This window comes from Mobula birostris, chromosome 23, assembly GCF_030028105.1.
Source record: "Mobula birostris isolate sMobBir1 chromosome 23, sMobBir1.hap1, whole genome shotgun sequence".
NCBI classification, from domain to species: Eukaryota; Metazoa; Chordata; class Chondrichthyes; order Myliobatiformes; family Myliobatidae; genus Mobula; species Mobula birostris.
The window spans coordinates 42,803,586-42,823,890 of NC_092392.1; the positions used below are offsets into that span (position 1 = coordinate 42,803,586).

At 39.9% G+C, this 20,305-nt stretch overlaps 1 protein-coding gene across 1 annotated transcript in view; it reads right to left on the reverse strand.

Annotated features, from left to right (window-relative positions):
• LOC140186946 (uncharacterized) overlaps positions 1 to 20,305 on the reverse strand; it is a 94,700-nt gene that overhangs the window by 20,454 nt on the left and 53,941 nt on the right. Inside the window, exons 29-35 of the mRNA XM_072241760.1 lie at positions 16,024 to 16,055; positions 12,960 to 14,453; positions 7,888 to 8,496; positions 7,560 to 7,792; positions 6,489 to 6,672; positions 6,133 to 6,346; positions 1,366 to 1,550 (exon numbers count right to left, since the gene is read on the reverse strand). Of these exons, the coding sequence (XP_072097861.1) occupies positions 1,366 to 1,550; positions 6,133 to 6,346; positions 6,489 to 6,672; positions 7,560 to 7,792; positions 7,888 to 8,496; positions 12,960 to 14,453; positions 16,024 to 16,055 (2,951 nt within the window). The remainder of the gene's footprint in view (positions 1 to 1,365; positions 1,551 to 6,132; positions 6,347 to 6,488; positions 6,673 to 7,559; positions 7,793 to 7,887; positions 8,497 to 12,959; positions 14,454 to 16,023; positions 16,056 to 20,305) is intronic.

Here is a 20,305-nt window from a genome sequence, read left to right on the forward strand (position 1 = left end):
TGATGTGCATATATATTACCATATACTACCATTGGATTCATTTTTTGCAGACATTTACATGAAAAAAATACAACAGGACTTTACCAAACATAAACAAAAGCTGATAAATATCAATGCGCAAAAGAAAACAAAATGTGCAAATCAAAATAATACTGAGAACATGAGTTGTTAAGAATCCTTGAATGTGAGTCTTTAGATCATAGAATCAGTTCATAAAAGTGGTGAATGAAGTTATTCACCGTGGTTATGAAACTTGTGGTTGCAGGGTTGTTTCTGAAGCTGGTGCTGTGGGACCTAAGATGTCTGTACTTCCTAGGTGATGATAGTAGTGAGGAGAGAGCATGGCCTGGATAGCGAGGGCCTCTGAGGATGAATGCTGCTTTCTTCTGACAGTGCTCCATGTAAATATACTAAATGGTGGGGAGGGTTTCACCTGTGAATGAATGGCTGAATCCACCACTTTCTGTAGTCTTGTTTCCACCCCTATCCCAGATATTTGCTGATATATTCCTTAACACAGGTAAGAGGCAAAGAAAGTGGGGGAGTTAATGGGCATGTGTGAGAATAAGTTGCAAAACTACAGAGGAAAAGAGGAATGGAACGGGACTGATGAGATTGCGCTCCACAAGCTAGTGTGAACTTGATTGGCTGAATGGTTTCCATTTGTGTTGTACTAGTTTAAAATAAATAAACCTGTATTACGGTTGTGGTAATTATAAACTTCAGTTAGTATCTGAATAGTAATAAATCATAAAATATCTGATCTTGCCACTTGACCTTTTTTTTAATCAATTAATTGTCACTGACATATCCTCAATGACTTTCTTTGGCAACTTATTTTGTACATCAACATCCTCAGGTTTCCAACCTTTAACCATGAGCTGTAGCTGAAGTGCAGAACTTTGCACATCAAAGTCTGGATATTTATGCCACATATTGTATCCTCACTGACAAAATTAACTAAATCAAACCAAATGATTCACATCTCATTCTGTATTCCTGCTGTACAAAATCTTGCATTGGCTATGCAGGACGATACAAGCTGAACTCTAAGAAATGTTGCCAGGAATAATAAACTCTAAGTACAAATTCTGAGTTCATCTCCCAACTGCTACAATGCAGTAATTCATAGAGGATGGCAAGTTTACAAAATTCAGATTATCAGTTTCAGTGTAAACATTGTGACCATTAGAATAATGTTCTACAGTTTAAAGAACATTGAGAGTCTATACTTCTGAAGCTTCATCTTACATGAAAACATTCCCTCTATCAACTTATTAACTCCTTCTGGATAAAAAAGCTTGTGATTCTTTCTTAATAAACATGTCACATTTGGAATATTGACGACAATTATTTAATACTTACCACAATAGCCATTTGTTAATGTTCTCCAATCAACACATATGCCTATGCTTTTACAAGCCAGGGCACAAACTTGTAAGCTGGAACAGGCAATTTTTGTAACATTTATGTGGCACTGGTCAAAGATGCAAGAGTTGTAATACTGGTAAACTTCCTGGGGAATAAGATTTCTGCATTCTTCAAATGGTCTATGATGTAAACAGAAAAGAGACAATGTAAAGGTAATTGTTCTTTGTCCTCAGAATGAATTTAAAGTGCTTAACCTAACAAGGCTAAATTTCCTGTGTTCACTGGAAAAACATAATTGTCAGTTGTATGACCCACTAACCATTGTATTACTCCCAGTTTTGACTACTGGATGAGTTTCATAGCACCTATCCCACCTTTTATAATAAAGGAGAAAGTGGCTTCTTGCCTAATGAACGGGAATGACACTTAAACAAAGTTAAGTATATTTTGTACAAGTTTCAAATTGTATTTAGATATATAGAGACTCAAGACATAATTTATCGTTAGCAGTTCTTCACCCGGTGCACTCAGGAATGCACCATCGGCTGCTCATCCGCTGGCAGGAAGTGTGATTGAGAGATATAAAATCCTAAAGCGTCTTTACCGGGTAATTGTGGAAAAGGGTTTTTATCTTAAGGGAGGTTTTGAATTAAATGTCACTATTTAAAAAGAAAGGGTTAACTGGACTGCTCTCTATATCACTTTGAGTGTTGAAACCCTTCTCCTCAGAGGGCAATGAAGTGACACCTTTGATTGTTTTGTAGATAGATACTCGGCTGTTTGAGAGCAAATAGGAATTTGGAGTTGAAATTACAAAAGACTATTTATTTCATTAAATGTCAGAGCAGCCTTGATGGGCGAGTGGCCTACTCAGGCTCATCATTCATACACTTGCTTGTAAATTATCTGTCCCTATATATTGTGCGGGCAACATGCAATTGGTGGGCTGGTTCAAGAACAGTCAGATCCAAGTGGGCACATCTCAGCAAATCACAATTCTAACTTGCACTCGTGTGGTTTATTGTAATGGTCAGTCCCTGATTTAAAGAGGACATGATCCATTGATGGACTTGCCTCCTAGTATGCGGAATCAGTGGATAAATAATGGAACTTAGTAACAGCCCAATACAGTGAACAGTAGGGCTCTCGGAAATACGGACAAAGGTAGCATAGGATACAAGTCCAGGTATCCCTGAAAGTGGCAACACCGGTGAATAAAAATATGAAGAAGACATTGGATGCACGCCTTCATTGGAAGTTGCATAGATGAGCTGAGAAGTCATATTCCAACTTTATAAACAAGGCACGCATGGAGTATTAAGCAGTTCTCTGGTCACCGTGCTATAGGAAGGATGTGACTGTGCTGGACAAGGTGCAGAACAGATGACGCCTGATTGGTGAATTACAGTGATTAGGAGATTGAATAGGCTGGGTATACCTGGAGTGAAGGTGACTGAGGGAGTGATCTGATAGATACGAAGACAGGTGGAGGGGTAGGTAGTGTTGAAGGAGGAGAGAGGCTACAGAAGAACGTCGATGAGGAAGATGGGCAAAAAGTGGCAGATGGAATACAGTGTCGGGAAGTGTATGGTCATGCACTTTGGTAGAAGAAATAAAAGTATAGATTATTTTCTAAATTGAGAGAAAATTTAAAAATCCGAGGTGCTAAGGGACTTGGGAGCCCTTGTGCTGGATTCCCTAAAGGTTAATTTGCACGATGAATTGGTGGTGAGAAAGGCAATCTTAGCGTTTATTTCAAGAGGACTAAGATATAAAAGAAGTGTGTAATGTTGAGGCTTTATTAGACACTGGTAAGGACTCACTTGGAGTATTGTGAGTTGTTTTGGGCCCCTTAGTTAAGAAAGGTTGTGCTGTCATTGGAGAGGGTTCAAAGGAGGTTCATGAAAATGACTCTGGGATTGAAAGGCTTGTCATATGAGGAGTGTTTGTAGGCTCTGGGCCTGTACTCATTGAAATTCAGAAGAATGAGAGGGAATCTCATTGACACCTATTCAATATTGAAAAGCCTTGATAGAGTCGATGTGGAGAGGAATTTTCCTGTGGTGGGAGAGTCTAAGACCAGAGGGCACAGCCTCAGAATAGAGGGATATCCATTTAGAATACAGTTGAGGAGCAATTTCTTCAGCCAGAGAGTAGTGAATGTGTGGAATTCATTGCCACAGGTGGTTGTGGAGGCCAAGTCATTGGGTATATTTAAGGCTGAGGATTTATTCTTGATTAGTCAGGGCATGAAGGGATATGGGGAAAGGGCAGGAGATTGGCACTGAGGGGGAAATAGATCAGCCGTGATGAAATGGTGCAGCAGATTCAATGGGCCAAATGGCCTAATTCTGCTCCTATATCTTATGATCTTATAAAATTATGAAAGGGATAGATAGTAAGAATCTTGTATCCATGGTGGGGCTGTCAACATCATGAGGGCATAGGTTTAATGTGAGAGTAAGAGGTTTAAAGGGACCCAAGAGGTAATTTTTTAAATATCCACAGAGCAGTTTCAGTGTGCTGCCAGAAGTAATAACACAGGTGGATGCTCTCATAGCACATACGAAGCATTCTGTCAAGTACAGTACTTGAATTCCCAAAGGTTAGAAAGCTACAAATCTGCAGGTGAATGGGATTAGTGTAAATAGGGATAATGGGCAACTAGAAAAACCCACTTTGTACTGAATTACACCATGATTCTAGAGGTCAGCTGTATTAACAAAGAGAGCAAATCATATTCTTATAGGTTTTATGATTTGTCAAAATACTATCTTTATCAGCTGGGCATTTAGGAGAGCAAGAATTGGTCCAAAGATTAGCTTTTTCAAATCATTGCTGACAGTTTAAAAATAAAGGTATTCAACAAGTATTTTCTGCCCCTTAAATAAAACCACTTATTGGCTGAAAAACACTTTTACCAACTGTCATAATATTATAATTTTGTAAAAATAAGATCTAGAAACTGCGATTATCAAATGGATTCTTGAACGTTCGTTAGAAACAATGTAATTGGTAATTTTCAAGTTTATGCTAATCTAAAATTATTTTCAACTGTTTATTAATCAGTACAGGAAATTTAAAATGAACTTTTTTCTGTGACGTTTCCATGAACTTGAAGGCTGGAAGTTCCAGATGTAAACTTAGAAAAGTCTATTAAATTTAAGAAATTTCTCATACGCGGAGTGTTTGATGGCTTTCGGCCTCTACTTGCTGGAACTCAGAAGAATGAGGGATAACTTCACTGAAATTATCGAATGTTGAAAGGCCATGATAGAGTGGATGTGGAGATGATATTTCCAGTGGTGGGGGAGTCTAAGACCAGAGGACACAGCTTCAGAACAGAGGGGCATCCTTTGAGATGAGGAGGAATTTCTTTAGCCAGAGAGTGGTGAATTTGAGAAATTTGTTGCCACAGGTGGCTGTGGAGGCCAAGTCATTAGGTATATTTCAGGCAGAGGTTGATAGATTCTTGATTCGTGGGCATGAAGGGATTTAGGGAGAAAGCAGAAGACTGGGGCTAAGAGGAAAAATGGATCAGCCATGATGAAATGGCAGAGCAGACTGAATGGACCAAATAGTCTAATTCTGCTCCTATATCCTACGGTCGTTTTGGAAACAACTAAGTAAAATAAGCAGTAGAGGCTCCATCGCCAGATGTTCCCTATAGCATGTGGACATTTGGCTGTGGTATTCAGTCCAATGTATGGTGATATCCAAAAAGAAGGAGAATCCTATCTGCAGGCTGATAGAAGACATAAAACAAGTACAGAACTTTTGCTACTTAGGAAGCTGGGTGACATCAGACGGCAGGTGCTGCATGGACATCAAAGGAAGAATAGGAATGGCAAAAGACACCTTTATGAGAATGAAGAGTATATTGACCAACACTAAACTAGGCATGACAACCTGCCTCAGAGTACTGAAATGTTACATTTATCCAGTTATGTTAAGTGGCTCAGAATGTTGGACAATATCTAGTAACATGAGCAAACGAATTGAAGCAGCAGAGATGTGGTTTTTGAGGAAGATGCAAAGAATATCATGGACGAAATGAGTATCTAATGAGGGTGTCATGAACAGAGCAAACACAAAAAGAGAAATAATGTATGAGATCATGAAAAGGCAACGTAACTTCATTGGACATGTGATTAGGAAAGAGGAGTTAGAATGCATGGTAATTATGGAAAAGACTGAAGGGAAGAAAGCAAGAGGAAGACAAAGACAAATGATGTTGGAGACAGCAGCCAGAGAACTGGAAATGAATACCAATGAATTGATCCACTTGACACGAAACAGGAGTGTGTCGGCCATGGCAGTCAAAGCTCAAACTGGGTACGGCACCTGATGATGATGATGATACAGTCCAGAATCCTGGTGCAGTTCAATTGAGATTTATTAGAAGCTCCAGCAAAGAAAACTGAAAATTGCCACCAGGTAATTTCTAATATCTGTTTAAATTGAAGCATCAAGTGCTCCATAAAGGTCAAACATTGGGATTTAACATTCCACCAATTGTTCTTTTGAGATAAGTAAAATATCAAGCCACACAAATGGAAGTAATCTTTGTTATGTCACTTGGCAATTTTTAGTATTGGCTTGGAAGTAGTTTTCTGCTTTAATAGATGCATTCATAAGTTGTTAGATATACGACAGTTGCTGCAACCACCTTAACTTTATCTGTACATTAGCCTTTAGCAGATAAAGTCATTGACATTTTCTTATTTCCATTGAATAAAAAAGAGGAAGTAGTTCACATACTTTTCTAAAAGTTTGTTGCAAAGTGTGAATTTTAGTTTGCAAGGTGGAGAGGAAGGTGGAGGAGAGCAAGGCAAGCCCATAGGAGCAGATTCACAGTATGGCTTATTCGGATCAGAAATCTTCCAGTCATTTGCAGTAACGTGGCAGCAGTCTGTGGGCATTATTTTCCCGCTCCTTCTCCTGCATTCATCGACTGCACTATCCAAGCAAGAGCCTTTGGGGAAGAAGGTGTGCTTTTGTCAGTCTGAGAGAAACTACATGGCATCAGCAACCTTGCTAATAAATGTTCTAACAGGCACAGATCTCATTTAGTCTTCCATTACATCAATAGGATTCAAAATCAAAATCAGACTTACCACACTGTCCTTGAGTATTATTCAGAAAATATTTTTGTGATAATCTAATTTGAAAGGTATCTCCAGAGGACATTATATTCACGAGGATGTCAGGAATAGTGATATATACTCTTTCATTTTCTGACTGTATGTTAATTCCATTTGAACTGTAGGGAGCAGTCACAATTTTATCATCAAAAGTTATCTGTAAAGATAAACGACATCAAAAATCCTTAAACAACTGATATATTTCACCCTGAACTATATGTAATGTCTTCTGGTACTTGAATGGCTGAATAGGTGCTAGCTTGCTCTAAGTTCTGTTTTCTCTTTGTTCTTTATATGGTTTTCCAAATTAAAATATTTGACATTTTCTTTAATGACTTCCGTGGCTTGTCTCACCTCTACACTCCCTCACCTCACCCAAAATCTCCAATGATAGCATCCCTCAAGAAAGTGATGCTCCTACATCTCTGTATTTGTGCATCACCCTTTTGTAACATAGCCTAAAACAGCACTGTGTTTGGATCTCCCATTATTATGTATTTGATATTTAATAATATTTGAGTAATATTGTAAATATATTGTTTGACTAAGCATTTTTTGTTGCACTGTGGGATATACTGTATGTTAAAGTATATGGATGGCATATGTCCTGTCCTGTCCTTTCCTGTCCATACTGCATCAATCGCTGCCGCTGGGCTATAAACGAGTAGGAGCAATGTGTGGTTAAGTGCCTTGCTCAAAGATACAACACACTACCTCAGCTGAGGCTCGAACTCGCAACCTTCAGGTCACTATGTCATAGGTGCGTGCCTCACTTGAAGTAAAAATGAAACTAAGATGTATTATTCCTGGCTCCATGCTTTTGCTTTCAATTAGTTTTATATTTAGGAGTTACAAAACAAAAAACCCATGGATGCTCTGTTAACTTTTTCCAGATCTCTATATTTCATCCTTAAAACCTATCTTGTTTAGCAGACTTCTGATCTTCAATTGTTTTCAGGTTCATCACTGTTTTGTGATGAGTCATGAACCAATTCAACCACAAACATTGTATAAGCATTTGTTGTTCAGTAGTAATTCACTTACACGCCTCTTGTCATTAGTCCGGATAATTACAGAACTTGCATTATAAAGGATGATCAGCCCTCTTGCACAAGATAAGTCGATGCCAGGAAAACAAAAATAATTATCGACTAGTATGGAAAAATTGTATCTTGGCACCCGTTCTTCCACAAGGGTGTAAGTACAGTTCTCAAAGAAATCATACTGTGTGCCACCAAATGTGAGGTAATGAGGATCTCCCCAAATTAAACATTCGCCTGAAAGCATAAAAGTTGTTTAGGTACAGACAGGTTCAATGATTCAATAAATATTTTAATTTAAAGAATTTATGTAATATATAAAATGTACTTACAATAACAATCCCACTTCTCACAGCCGTTTTCATTGAGAATTATTGAAGACTTCTGACATGTAGGTTTAGAATCTGCTGCACATGTTTGTGGGGTGGAGGTGGTCCGTGTAGTTGGGAGGGTGTTGCTTACTGTAGTCAAGATGGAGGTGGTTACTGTGGAGGCAGCTTGCGTCGCCAGGAGGGTGGTAGTGTTGGTGGTTGGGATCAAGGTGATGGAGCTTGGTTCAATTGTTTGGAGGGAGGTGGTGTTTGGTATTGGTGGGACTGTGTTGTTCGTGGTCATGGCTGTTGTGGGTGCTGCACTGCTGGGACTTGATGTATAAAGGCCACAGCAAACTCTAATCCTGTAGTCCAAACACACCAAATCTTCAGATGTCTCTGGATTATAAGTACAAACAAGACCTATCTCTTTATCACATGTCACATTATCCTTCATCTCACTTATTGGACGCTGAGGAAATTTGACAGCTTCACATTGAATATCAGTAATATTATAATCAGGGTACGGACATAATGGCTTAGGCATTTGATTCAATAATTCAGTGTCTGATCTCATTTGAAGAGTAGGCGTATTTTCATTATACCATGTCGACCATGTTAAACATCCTCCTGTAGTAAGATATGAAAGAAGGAAAACATAATTAAAGGAAATATTTACAAAATGACTTTCTCAGATTTAGCTGAGTATTTCAAGTTTTCTATCAACTTATTATGTGTAAATTTGATTTCACCAAATGGTAACATGATAGTAATTGAAAATTGTTTTGAGCGATGAAAGATCTGTTGCTTTCTGTAATGTATGGATCTGTTTCTTTTGGAGCACTGACACCACCCCCTAAACCCCCTTAACACTATGTATTGATCTGTTGTCCACGCATGTGCTGTTGTTTACATACTGAATTCAAAGTGAAAATAATGTGGCGATGGCTTCAGTCGGGAAAGTTGACAAAACACGAACAACGTGGAGGAGCAGAAGAAAGCCCCTACACTTCTTAGCTTAATGGGCCCAAGAATGTACAGCCTCTTATGCAACCTAGTTACCCCTGAAAAGCCAGCAAGTAAGACGTTCAATGACATTGTTACAAATTTACAGAATCATTTGAGTCCTAAACAGCTGGCAATATCTGAGAGATTTAGATTTTACAAAAGGAACCAAAGGATGAAAGCATTTCTGAATACACTGCAGAACTGTGCAAACTTCCCCAGTACTGTAACTTTAGAGATGGACTTTCTGATGCATTAAGGGATAGGCTTATATGTCGCATCCATTGTCAAAGCACTCAAAAGAAGCTACTGTCTGAAAGAGACCTAACCTTAAAACCGGCATTCACCATTGCAATATTGTTAGAGACTGCAGCAAAAGATGCAGCAGAACTACAGAAAAGGAGATTAGAATGCAAAATGCATAACATGTCTCTGATTGGTGCAAAAAGCCAAAGATGTTATTGATGTGGCAAATCCTCCAATGATGCAAATGATTGTTGGTTCAAAGAAAAAGTCTGCAGAGTGTCACAGACAAGGTTGCATAGAGAGAATGTGCAAGGCAGGCAAAAAGCACAACCAAGTGAAAAGTCTCAAGCACAAAATATGCATAAAGTTACCGAATGTAAAACAGAATCAGACATAATAAGAGTCTTATAAAGGTGAACTGTCATGCCTAGAACTGCATAGTATTACTGAAGCAGATCACAAAATCATCTGGATCACAATAAGTGCGTCCAATGTAAAACTGAAAATGGAACTGGATAAAGGGTCAGCTTTGTCCATAATTCCAGAGGCTGACTACAACAGACTGTTTTCTAAGATACCATTAGAGAAGACCTCAGTGATGCTAAAGACTTAGACAGACAAACAAGTGTCTCCCAAAGGAAACTATAAGTAAATGTGAAGTATGGAGGCCAAACACAACAGTTAGAGCTTTACGTATTGAAAAGTGGAGGGCCAGCACTTTTCAGATGTGAATGGTTGAGAAAAATCCAATTAGACTGGCACTCAATCAAAGCACTCAGTGTGGCATCAACAAACAATGGCCACTCAGATGGTAGCGCTAACCAGAGATTGGCACAGATGCTTAATGTTAATGAGAAGGTGTTTGAGAAGGATATTGGTAAACTCAAAGGCATGAGGGCCAGAATTGAACTTGATGAAGTAGCAACAAAAAGATTCCACTAAGTGCATTCAGTGCCTTACACACTACGTCCTAAAGTCGAAGCTGAACTGCAGAGCTTGGAGGCATCTGGAATTCCCTCCAAAGTTGAGTGGAGTGATTGAGCCAAACGCATTTTCCCGGAGATCAAGAAAGTGAAGGCCGCAGCCGTTTGCATATGTGGGGATTTTTGAGGTGAGCATTAACATGGTGCTGTGCACTGTGCAGTATTGCCTGTCATGAATAGAAGACATTTTTGAATCTTTGGCAAGTGGGAAGAGGTTTTCAAAGATTGACTTGTCACAAGCCTATCTACAAATGGAGAATGAGGAGTCAAGCAGGAAGTTCCTCACAAACAACACTCACAAGGAACTGTTCCAGTATAGTCATCTCGTCTTTGGCATCGCATCAGCTCCAGCAATTTGACAAAGAGCAATGCACCAAGTGCTGCAAGATATCCCAATATTATTTTGATGATATCATTGTGACTGGAAAATGATGACGAGCACTTCCAGACCTTGGAAAGTGCTTACAAGTCTGAGTGAGTATGGTCTGCGTGCAAAAAGGGAGAAATGTGAGTTTTTCACAAGTGCACTCTCATGGTGCTCGGTGGTCAGTGTCGGAGGGCTGGTCGGAGGCTCGAAGTTTTCGGATGGACTCAAGAGTCGACTGTGATCGGGTGCTTCCAGGGTGCTGCATCGGCAAGTTTGCGGTGCTGGAAGTTCATGGCAGGGAGAGTTTTTCTTCCTTCTACCATCTGCGTGAGATGTTGGGACTTTCCAGAGACTTTGAGACTTTTTTTTACCGTGTCCATGGTCTGTTCTTTATCAAATTACGGTACTGCTTTGTACTGTTGTAACTATATGTTATAATTATGTGGTTTTTGTCAGTTTTTTTAGTCTTGGTTTGTCTTGTGTTTCTGTGATATCGTTCAGGAGGAACATTGTATCATTTCTTAATGCATGCATTACTAAATGACAATAAAAGAGGACTGCGTGTCCTCATAATCTAATCTAATATCATTGTGGACATGTTATTTACATAAATCAAAAAACTTTACCTCTGACATCCCTCACAACTTGTCAGCTCTCTAACAGTCTGGGATGCACAACTGTTGGCCATTAGCCAACATGATTCATCTTCAAATTTCATCTGAAGGACTCTAAAGTTGTCCTGTGCACTGCTATCTACTTCAGTCAAGTAACACTCAGTCTTACAAAGTGTTGTCCCAAAATGAGGCTCCTTGTCCAACCTGGATTAAGGTTACTTGTCCAGCCCCATGGCTGATTGTGATTACCTGACCTCTCAGGCATTTTAAAATCATCTTTTGGTCTAAGGATACACTAGCAAAACCAAGTCTTAAATGCCTTTGAGAAAGAAGAGACCTTTTGTTGTGAGCACTGCCTTAAGGTTTTGAGATGGGAAGTTAAAAAATTCAAATCTAGCAAAACTGAAGGAACTGTGAGATATTTCTAAGTTAGTGTGCTGTGTGAACTGGAGGAGAACTGCAAATAGATGTGCTCGCTGCATACCAGGCATTGTTCTTTTGTTTTCTTAGGTTACAGAATCGGGCATGGTCATTGCCCAGGTCTTAGAGTGGACAACCTTTGCCCAGACCCTGCTGTGGATGGCCACTGCTCAGTCTCTGAAGCTGACTGTAATTTTTGCCCCCAAATTGGGACAACTGCAGATGTGGGAAATCTGAAATATAAAAAAAACAATATATGCTGCTAACACTCAGCAGGGCAGGCAACATCTGTGTAAATTGCAGATTCTATAACCTGAAGAGTTAACTGTATCTGTTTATGCACTGCTTGGGGGTTGACTGAGACTATGTGGCCCCTGGAGTTGACTAAATTGCCTGGTGTCTTGGGCGAATAGACCATTAGGTTGCAAACTGGACAGTTGTATTTCACAAGAGAAATGAAGCTTCACAGTGGAACCCTGCTAGGTTTTGAGTCAATGCTCCCTCCAATTTGTAATAACCAGTGTGTGCAAAAGTCTAATGCTGTGCAATTTTTTTGCCCAGTGACAACAAGAAGTGCGCAATAAATAATTTCTTCAATAAAACAGCATAAATAAACCAATTCTAAACTCTGCAAACAAATCATTGCAAACTCCATGTTTTCAACTTTGTCCACATCAGAAACTGGAAAAGGAAATGTGATTGTGTACAACTGTGAAGTATACTTAAAATGCCAATGAGGTAGAGGGTGACAACATTTTGTGCACAGTTTAAATTCCTTTGAGTGCTAGTAACAAAAGATGTGTGTGCACATATGCACATCTTAGAGGGAATATTGGTTTTGAGTCACTTTTATTCTCAAGTTTGAAGGCCATGCATTGAAACCACATTTGTGGCAAAGATGTAAGATGAAGTTGGCATCTTTACAAGATCATAAAATGTGACTTTACTTCTCAAGTGGATGTGAATGATCCCATACCTTTTCTTTAATAAAAACAGATCAGTTAGTGGCCTGATAAATATTTATCCCTCTGCTAACATCTGAAAATACATGACTTATTCATATACCTTGCTGTCATTCATGGGATCCTGCTTCATTTTCCTACATGGATGACAGCATAGTATTTAATTGTCCCTAAAGAACATATTGTTTTCTCAGGTACTACTTTTAGGGACATCATTTGATTTAACCATGCAGTTTATAAATTTGTTGGCACTTTTGACATTTAAATGGCATATAAGGTTAAACCACCCAAAGACATTTAGCTGTATGGATTCCTTACATACTGTTTGTGCTAGAGAGGTAAACATAAGTTAGAATGGACAAAGGAGGCTGTGAATATCATACTCTGTATCCATACCTGAAAGCATTAAAATGATTGGGAGAAACACCTGTGCCTTTCTGGATAGGCTTTGGAATCTTATTATTAAGTTTTCAAACAATATTATTTATCTATTTACCTGTGACTGTCGACATTTTGGTTGTTATGGTAGGAGGACTTGTGGCTGTTGATTCTTCAGTTGTTGTGGGAAGACTTGTGGCTGTTGACATCTTGGTTGTTGTGGTAGGAGGACTTGTGCCTGTTGACACTTCAGTTGTTGTGGAAAGACTTATGGCTGTTGACTGTTCAGTTGTGGGAAGACTTGTGGCTGTTGACTCTTCAGTTGTTGTGGGAAGATTTGTGACTGTTGACATCTTGGTTGTTGTGGTAGGAAGACTTGTGCCTGTTGACACTTCAGTTGGTGTGGGAAGACTTGTGGCTGTTGACGCTTCAGTTATTGTGGGAAGACTTGTGGCTGTTGACATCTTGGTTGTTGTGGTAGGAGGACTTGTGGCTGTTGACGTCTTGGTTGTTGTGGTAGGAGGACTTGTGCCTGTTGACACTTCAGTTGTTGTGGGAAGACTTGTGGCTGTTGACGCTTCAGTTGGTGTGGGAAGACTTGTGCCTGTTGACACTTCAGTTGTTGTGGGAAGACTTGTGGCTGTTGACGCTTCAGTTATTGTGGGAAGACTTGTGGCTGTTGACATCTTGGTTGTTGTGGTAGGAGGACTTGTGCCTGTTGACACTTCAGTTGGTGTGGGAAGACTTGTGCCTGTTGACACTTCAGTTGTTGTGGGAAGACTTGTGGCTGTTGACGCTTCAGTTATTGTGGGAAGACTTGTGGCTGTTGACATCTTGGTTGTTGTGGTAGGAGGACTTGTGGCTGTTGATGTCTTGGTTGTTGTGGTAGGAGGACTTGTGCCTGTTGACACTTCAGTTGTTGTGGGAAGACTTGTGGCTGTTGACGCTTCAGTTGTTGGGAGAAGACTTGTGGCTGTTGACATCTTGGTTGTTGTGGTAGGAGGGCTTGTGCCTGTTGACACTTCAGTCGGTGTGGGAAGATTTGTGGCTGTTGACTCTTCAGTTGTTGTGGGAAGACTTGTGACTGCTGACATCTTGGTTGTTGTAATAGGAGGACTTGTGGCTGTTGATGTCTTGGTTGTTGTGGTAGGAGGACTTGTGCCTGTTGACACTTCAGTTGTGGGAAGACTTGCGGCTGTTGACGACTTGGTTGTTGTGGTAGGAGGACTTGTGGCTGTTGACGTCTTGGTTGTTGTGGTAGGAGGACTTGTGCCTGTTGACGTCTTGGTTGTTGTGGTAGGAGGACTTGTGGCTGTTGACGTCTTGGTTGTTGTGGTAGGAGGACTTGTGCCTGTTGACACTTCAGTTGTTATGGAAGGAAGACTCATGGCTGTTGACGTCTTGGTTGTTGTGGTACGAGGACTTGTGCCTGTTGACACTTCAGTTGGTGTGGGAAGACTTGTGGCTGTTGACTCTTCAGTTGTTGTGGGAAGACTTGTGACTGTTGACGACTTGGTTGTTGTGGTAGGAGGACTCATGGCTGTTGACGTCTTGGTTGTTGTGGTAGGAAGACTCGTGGTTGTTGACACTTCAGTTGTTGTAGTAGGAAAGTCTAAACAGCAACATGACAGTGTTTTATAAGTAAAAGGAAACATCCTGAGTTTAATCTGTTACATTCTGCCATTCTCCGGCCAGTATCACCACCACTTATCTTGTTCAGTTTCTCTCAGTCATTAGTCTACATGAGACATTGTTCTATCCATCCATTACTTAAAAATTGTTTGTTTCTAACTCTACCTGGTCCTTATGCAAGTTTAGTAGATCAAGTAGCATCTTATTCTCTTTCCACAGATGCTATCTGATCAATGAGTATTTTCAACATTTCCTGTTGTTAACCTGCATTTAGAAACTTGGATTGAATTACTGAAATTTTGAAAATGTTAAGGGTAAGTATTAAAGAACATCAGCAACAATATTGTGGATAAGACTGAACACTACCTAAAATAGGATTACATAAGGGACAAATATTGATCTTAAATTATTTGACATTCTAATAGGACAAGGGCAGGCTATGTTTCATCAGAATCTTGAGATATAAAATAGCATTTGTTAATTAAAGCTATAGTGCTAGATTTTGATTGAGAATGAGTGTTTTATTTAGTTCTTTATATTTATTTTCATGTATTTATTTAGAGATACAGCACAGTAACAGGCCCTTCTGGACTAATGAGACTGTGCTGCCCTATTAGCCTTATAATGTGACCAATTAGCCTACTAACCCGAACACCTTTGGAATGTGGGAGGAAACCCATGCAGTCATGGGGTTATGTCATTAACCAATTTAAGACCATCAACTCTGTATCTCTTTTGCAAATGCTCTGTCATGCTGAGCAGCTGTAGTGGATTGCCAGATGATAATGATGAAGTTGGTAAACATACCGGACATTGGCTAATGCAGGTATTTATGAACTCAGAAGGGTTAATCAATGCGACAGGTTCACCCAAGCAGCTTAAGTGCTGAAACTGTTGCCACACCTAATTTCATCCATATTTATAGTATGAACATTCTTGACTTTTGTTCTGAGTGATGCTGCTTGTTTTTATCGTTTGCACGATTTACATATTTCCTTTCTCTTTCTGTGCTTTGGGCATAGTTTTTGTTTCAAATTAGGTTCTTTTGAGTTTCTTGTTTTGTGGCTGCTTGGAAGTGGATGAATCTCAAGGTTGTATTATTTATACGTACATAATAATAAATGTACTTTGAACTTAGACTTTTCCTACTTTTTGATGCCAAGGCAAATCTACACAATTCATCTGAGAAAACTGAAATTGTCTCACTAATAATCCCAATCAAAATTGAGGATTCTTGGTATAAGCACATGCAAGCAGGTCCAGCAATATTTTCTTTCCCATAGTTGGAGCATGCCATGATGTTTCAATTTGAGTAATCTAACGTGGCTTCTTTTGTGACCAATTAGTTGTTTATTCTTTGTGTAAATCTATTGAATCAGCAATGGTTACACCTTACAGTCTGCGTTGATTGACAGATTGCCATTTATCTTAACCATACACAGATTGTTAACATTGCAGAGGGATTAAGTACATAAAAGGCTTATACTAAATTAACAGCTCAAAAGATAATACTATCATTCAATCACTCATTCATATTTTTCTAAAATTACCTGTACAGATCATCTTTCCTTTAATGCAGGTACTGGAACAGAAAAAAATAAGTGTCATGACTTCAGCCTCAACAAATAATCAGAATAATTACTTAGATGCTAAAATATTTCCTTAGTGATGAGTTTGTTTTGATTGTTTCCAATTGAGAAAGTCTCTTGGAGGAAAGTACAAGGTCTCACAACTGGGTTTTATTCGAGAAGATAAGTACTTTCAGACAAATCTAAGTAACAATAAAAAAAAACTTGACTATTCCTTGACTGGAACTTCTTTTGAAGATTTTTGCAGAATAACTTAGTGCTAAGTTTAAAGTTCAAAGTACATAAATGTCACCACATACAACAGTGCAGATACCAATAGATTTCACTGTATGTTTCAACATTTCCATGTGCGTTTTAACAAATAAAGCTAATCTTAAATCTTTAAGGTCAGAGTTCATTGATGGGACTTCTGTATGAAGATGCAGCAAACTCTAGAATGACTGTGTGTTGTGGAGTATTAAATTTTGTCCAATATATATTTTATATACATATTAGATGAAAGCCTGAAAAGCTCCAAGTGACACTTTAACTCTTTGTGAGCTTGCAGTATGTAAGATGTCAAGGTGTCTATACAAGTTAAACACTGTATGATTGCTTATGTCTAACATTTGCTGATAGCACTTGGAGTCTTCCTTGGCATCAGGCACAGTGGCATCAAAATGTCTGTCAATGTACAGGAGTTGTTTGAATGAAAGAAACCATTCTCATGAGAACAAAAGATCAAATAATTTGTCTGTCTCTGCGTGTCTTGCTATGCTTGTGATTGAACCCCTACATACTGAGGCACTTTTCGCTCAGTTCTTGGGACTTCACCCAGACCGAGCGATCGTAATTGGTGCCTAGGACGTACTCAGGGTGATTTCACAACTTGGAATTCAGACAACAGTGGCAATCAGCAGTCGAGTGGAGACTAAGAATCGTGAGCCCTGAAACCTTTGTGGAAATCTTTCTGACTTGCTATGCAGTATTTTGTTCGGTTTATTTGTGCTTTCTGTTTCATGACAATAAATTAGGCTTGTTAGTTTGTTGTGCTTGCATGCTTTTAACCACATCTCTTGGACACTCAAATTAGTTTGGGTCTTTTGGATCAACCAGGCCTATATACCTTTGGCACTGCGAGCAGGGTCCAGAAAAATGTGGTGGTAACAAGCAAGTCGAGCTATAGTGTAGCCTAGACTTATCAGGACCCCAGATGGACAGATAACTCTGAAGGCTTTGGGTCACTTTCTAATGATCTGTGTAAAGAGTTCCTCCCTGATGTTGGGAGAAGGCATTTGCTGAATTGTCTGATGTTAAGTTTCCGCCTGCAATGCTTTTAAGCATTTAGCTTTTCCCTTTAAGAGGGATTCTGTGCCTCAAGTATGGTGGTTTTTTATAACTGCGTTGTGACAGTCAAATACTGAGAGAGCCCAGCAGTCTGAGGAAATTTCGCGATTGCAGCGCAAGTTGGACTCTTTGAGTCCTCAGAACACTATTTTAAACGAAATGGCACCTGCAGCGCAAGAACGTGCTGAGCGTTAAACAAGTTGCTATGGCGAATGTGATGCAGATACTGCATGTGGCGCAGTTGTATGAAAGTGGATCCCGCAAAGGTCCGATCTATGCTCCTGCAGGATCCGGATACCTGGGATGAGGATATCTGGAATGAGGATGATTTGGGTGGGGACAAGAACAATGTAATTGAGGCCGCGCTCCATCAAATGTATGAGAGTTAGAGGAACGCTGGAATGCTGATGAACAAAATCAAAGCTGCTGCGGCTGCCTCTACTGCCACTGAGAACACTATCCGTAACTACGTTACCACCAAATTACAGGCTGAACAAAGTTGATTCGCCCGCCTCTCAATTGTTGTTTTTCAATTCGATTTATTAATGATGGACCCATTGGTCTTGACTGAATTGTGGGTTGATCAGGTTGACAGAGCTGAACGCTTTCTGTGGACAACAGTAATATGGGCTGATCCTGCTCGCTATCTTGCTGCTTTGGATTAGGACGCGTCTCCTTGTCCCTGGACCCCCCCCCCCCCAAGGCTATTTCACGCCTTCAAGATATAGCAATACAATCTGCCATTTACAATAATCATAACCGCCCTGAGGCTGTGCACCCGATTGATGGAATGGGGACGGTGGAAAGGCATCTCGTTGGATCTTTTAGGGCCAGCTGAAGGGTGGACTATTGCAGACTATTGGCCCAATTTGAAGGGTCAGATATAGATCAGGTTAAGTTTGCTTTTATATCCTGGAATGCTGCAAAGCAGCTGATGGCTGTGTCTCAGCAGTGGGTATCAATGGTTCCTCTTCCCGTTTTAGTAGGAAGGAAATGGTTCTGTCTCTGCTAAAGGGAAAAAAATGACGGTGTACCTACTGCCGTTCTTTATGTTTTATTCTGTGAGCATTGTGGGTTGCATTTGATAGCCCAGACAAAGGGACTGGTCACCCTTCGGTGGCCCCTACATCGGATTGGGACTGATAGTTATGCTGTTATTGATTTGGCTAAGGCTGCCTTCTCCATCTCTATTGCCGAGCAATATCAGTTTGCTTTTAGATGGAATGTCCTTCAGTTCACCTATACATGGCTTCCACAGGGACATGTTCATAGTCCGACTACTTCCCATAGTGTGGTGGTACAGGATCTGTGTGTAGCTCGCTATATCGATGATGTGTTATTGTGGGGATCCTCTGAAGAGGAGGTTTCTGAAACCTTTAACACTTTGATCGCAACCCACTTGCTTGGTGGATCCGTGAATCTTCTGGTTATTTGGGGGTACAGGGTGCTATGGAGTGGTCTAGGCCATAAGGATTATTCTTCCCACTGATATAGCTTGTACTGTGGTCGGGAATTGTGGACTATGTTTAGAAATTAAGGACTAACTGCTTTTAAAATGGCCCTTGGCTGCTATTTGCTGTGGGCGTGCTCCTGTTCAGATTCGACAGATAGATTACATTGGTCCCCTCCCTTTACTGAAGCGATGCCAGTACATTCTCACTATGGTGGAGTCTTACTCTGATTTTTTTTTTTATGGCAATCCCTACTGTTAAAGCTAATCAGTGTGGTACCCTTCAGGGATTAGAACATCTCATTTCTGCACCCTTGAAATATTGGTTCACTCTTTAGGCCTTCCAGGGTGCAAGAGAGGGCTGTTTTTAATGGTGTATCTGGATCCTCCATGTCCCCTACTATCTTCAGGCCAGTGGTCTGATTGAATGAATGAATGAATGGCCTATTAAAAATAGCAAGTTTGTTTACTTACTCCTGCCCATACCTGGTCTGGATGGTTACCTGTCCTTCCCCCGTGCTTTGTATAATTTGAACAATCGCCCCTTGAAGGTACTCCCCTTTTGTTAATGACAGGACAATTTATTCCTTTTGTTCCTGATGGCACAACTGAACGAGCTGATAAAAGAGCTGATTCAGTTCTCCTGGAGGGCGTACAGTGTTTGTGACAGACTCGTCATCCGCTCCAGTGGAGAGTGAAGTTATTGCTGACAGACAAGGAAATGCTTAGTGGGTGATGGTACGAGGACAGACCCAACTAGTGTGTGTGGATAAGGTCAAATTGACTCAGAAAGAATGAAAACATTTTTAACTATCCCTCGGCTTCTGTTTTTAAAGGTTCCTGCTGGAATGTTGCTTTGTTCTGTTTTAATGCTTGTCTTGTGTTTTGTTGGATATTAGGCTTCTGTTGAGGGGAGTTGACAAGCCACTGATAACCCTGTGATTTGTGAAAACAGTATTATTGTTTCATGAAAAATGTACATCATGTGATTATGCACTAATTGTGTTAATTGAGGGCCTACAGTTGTAAGCTAACTCTTGCATCCCTGATCACAATGTGGTGTTTGTAAATCTTATTCATTCTGTTTTAATTGTCAACAGGAAGTTGTTAACACCCCTTGAGGATGACATATATTTTAATGTGAATGTTACAGTTATTAATTGGATCTACATAATTGATAATTATGATAATATTAGTTTTCAATCATCCAAGGGATATTAGTATGTATTCTTCGTTTTAAGCAGAATGTCTATTCAGACATTCAAAGGGGCGGAATGTGTTGTGGTGAATTTGATCAAATATTGGATAAAGTCTGAAAAGCTCCAAATGACATTTTGATTCTTTGTGAACTGGCAGCATGTAAGGTGTCAAGGTGTCTGTACAAGTTAAACACAGTAGCACACATCAAAGTTGCTGGTGAACGCAGCAGGCCAGGCAGCATCTGTAGGAAGAGGTGCAGTTGACGTT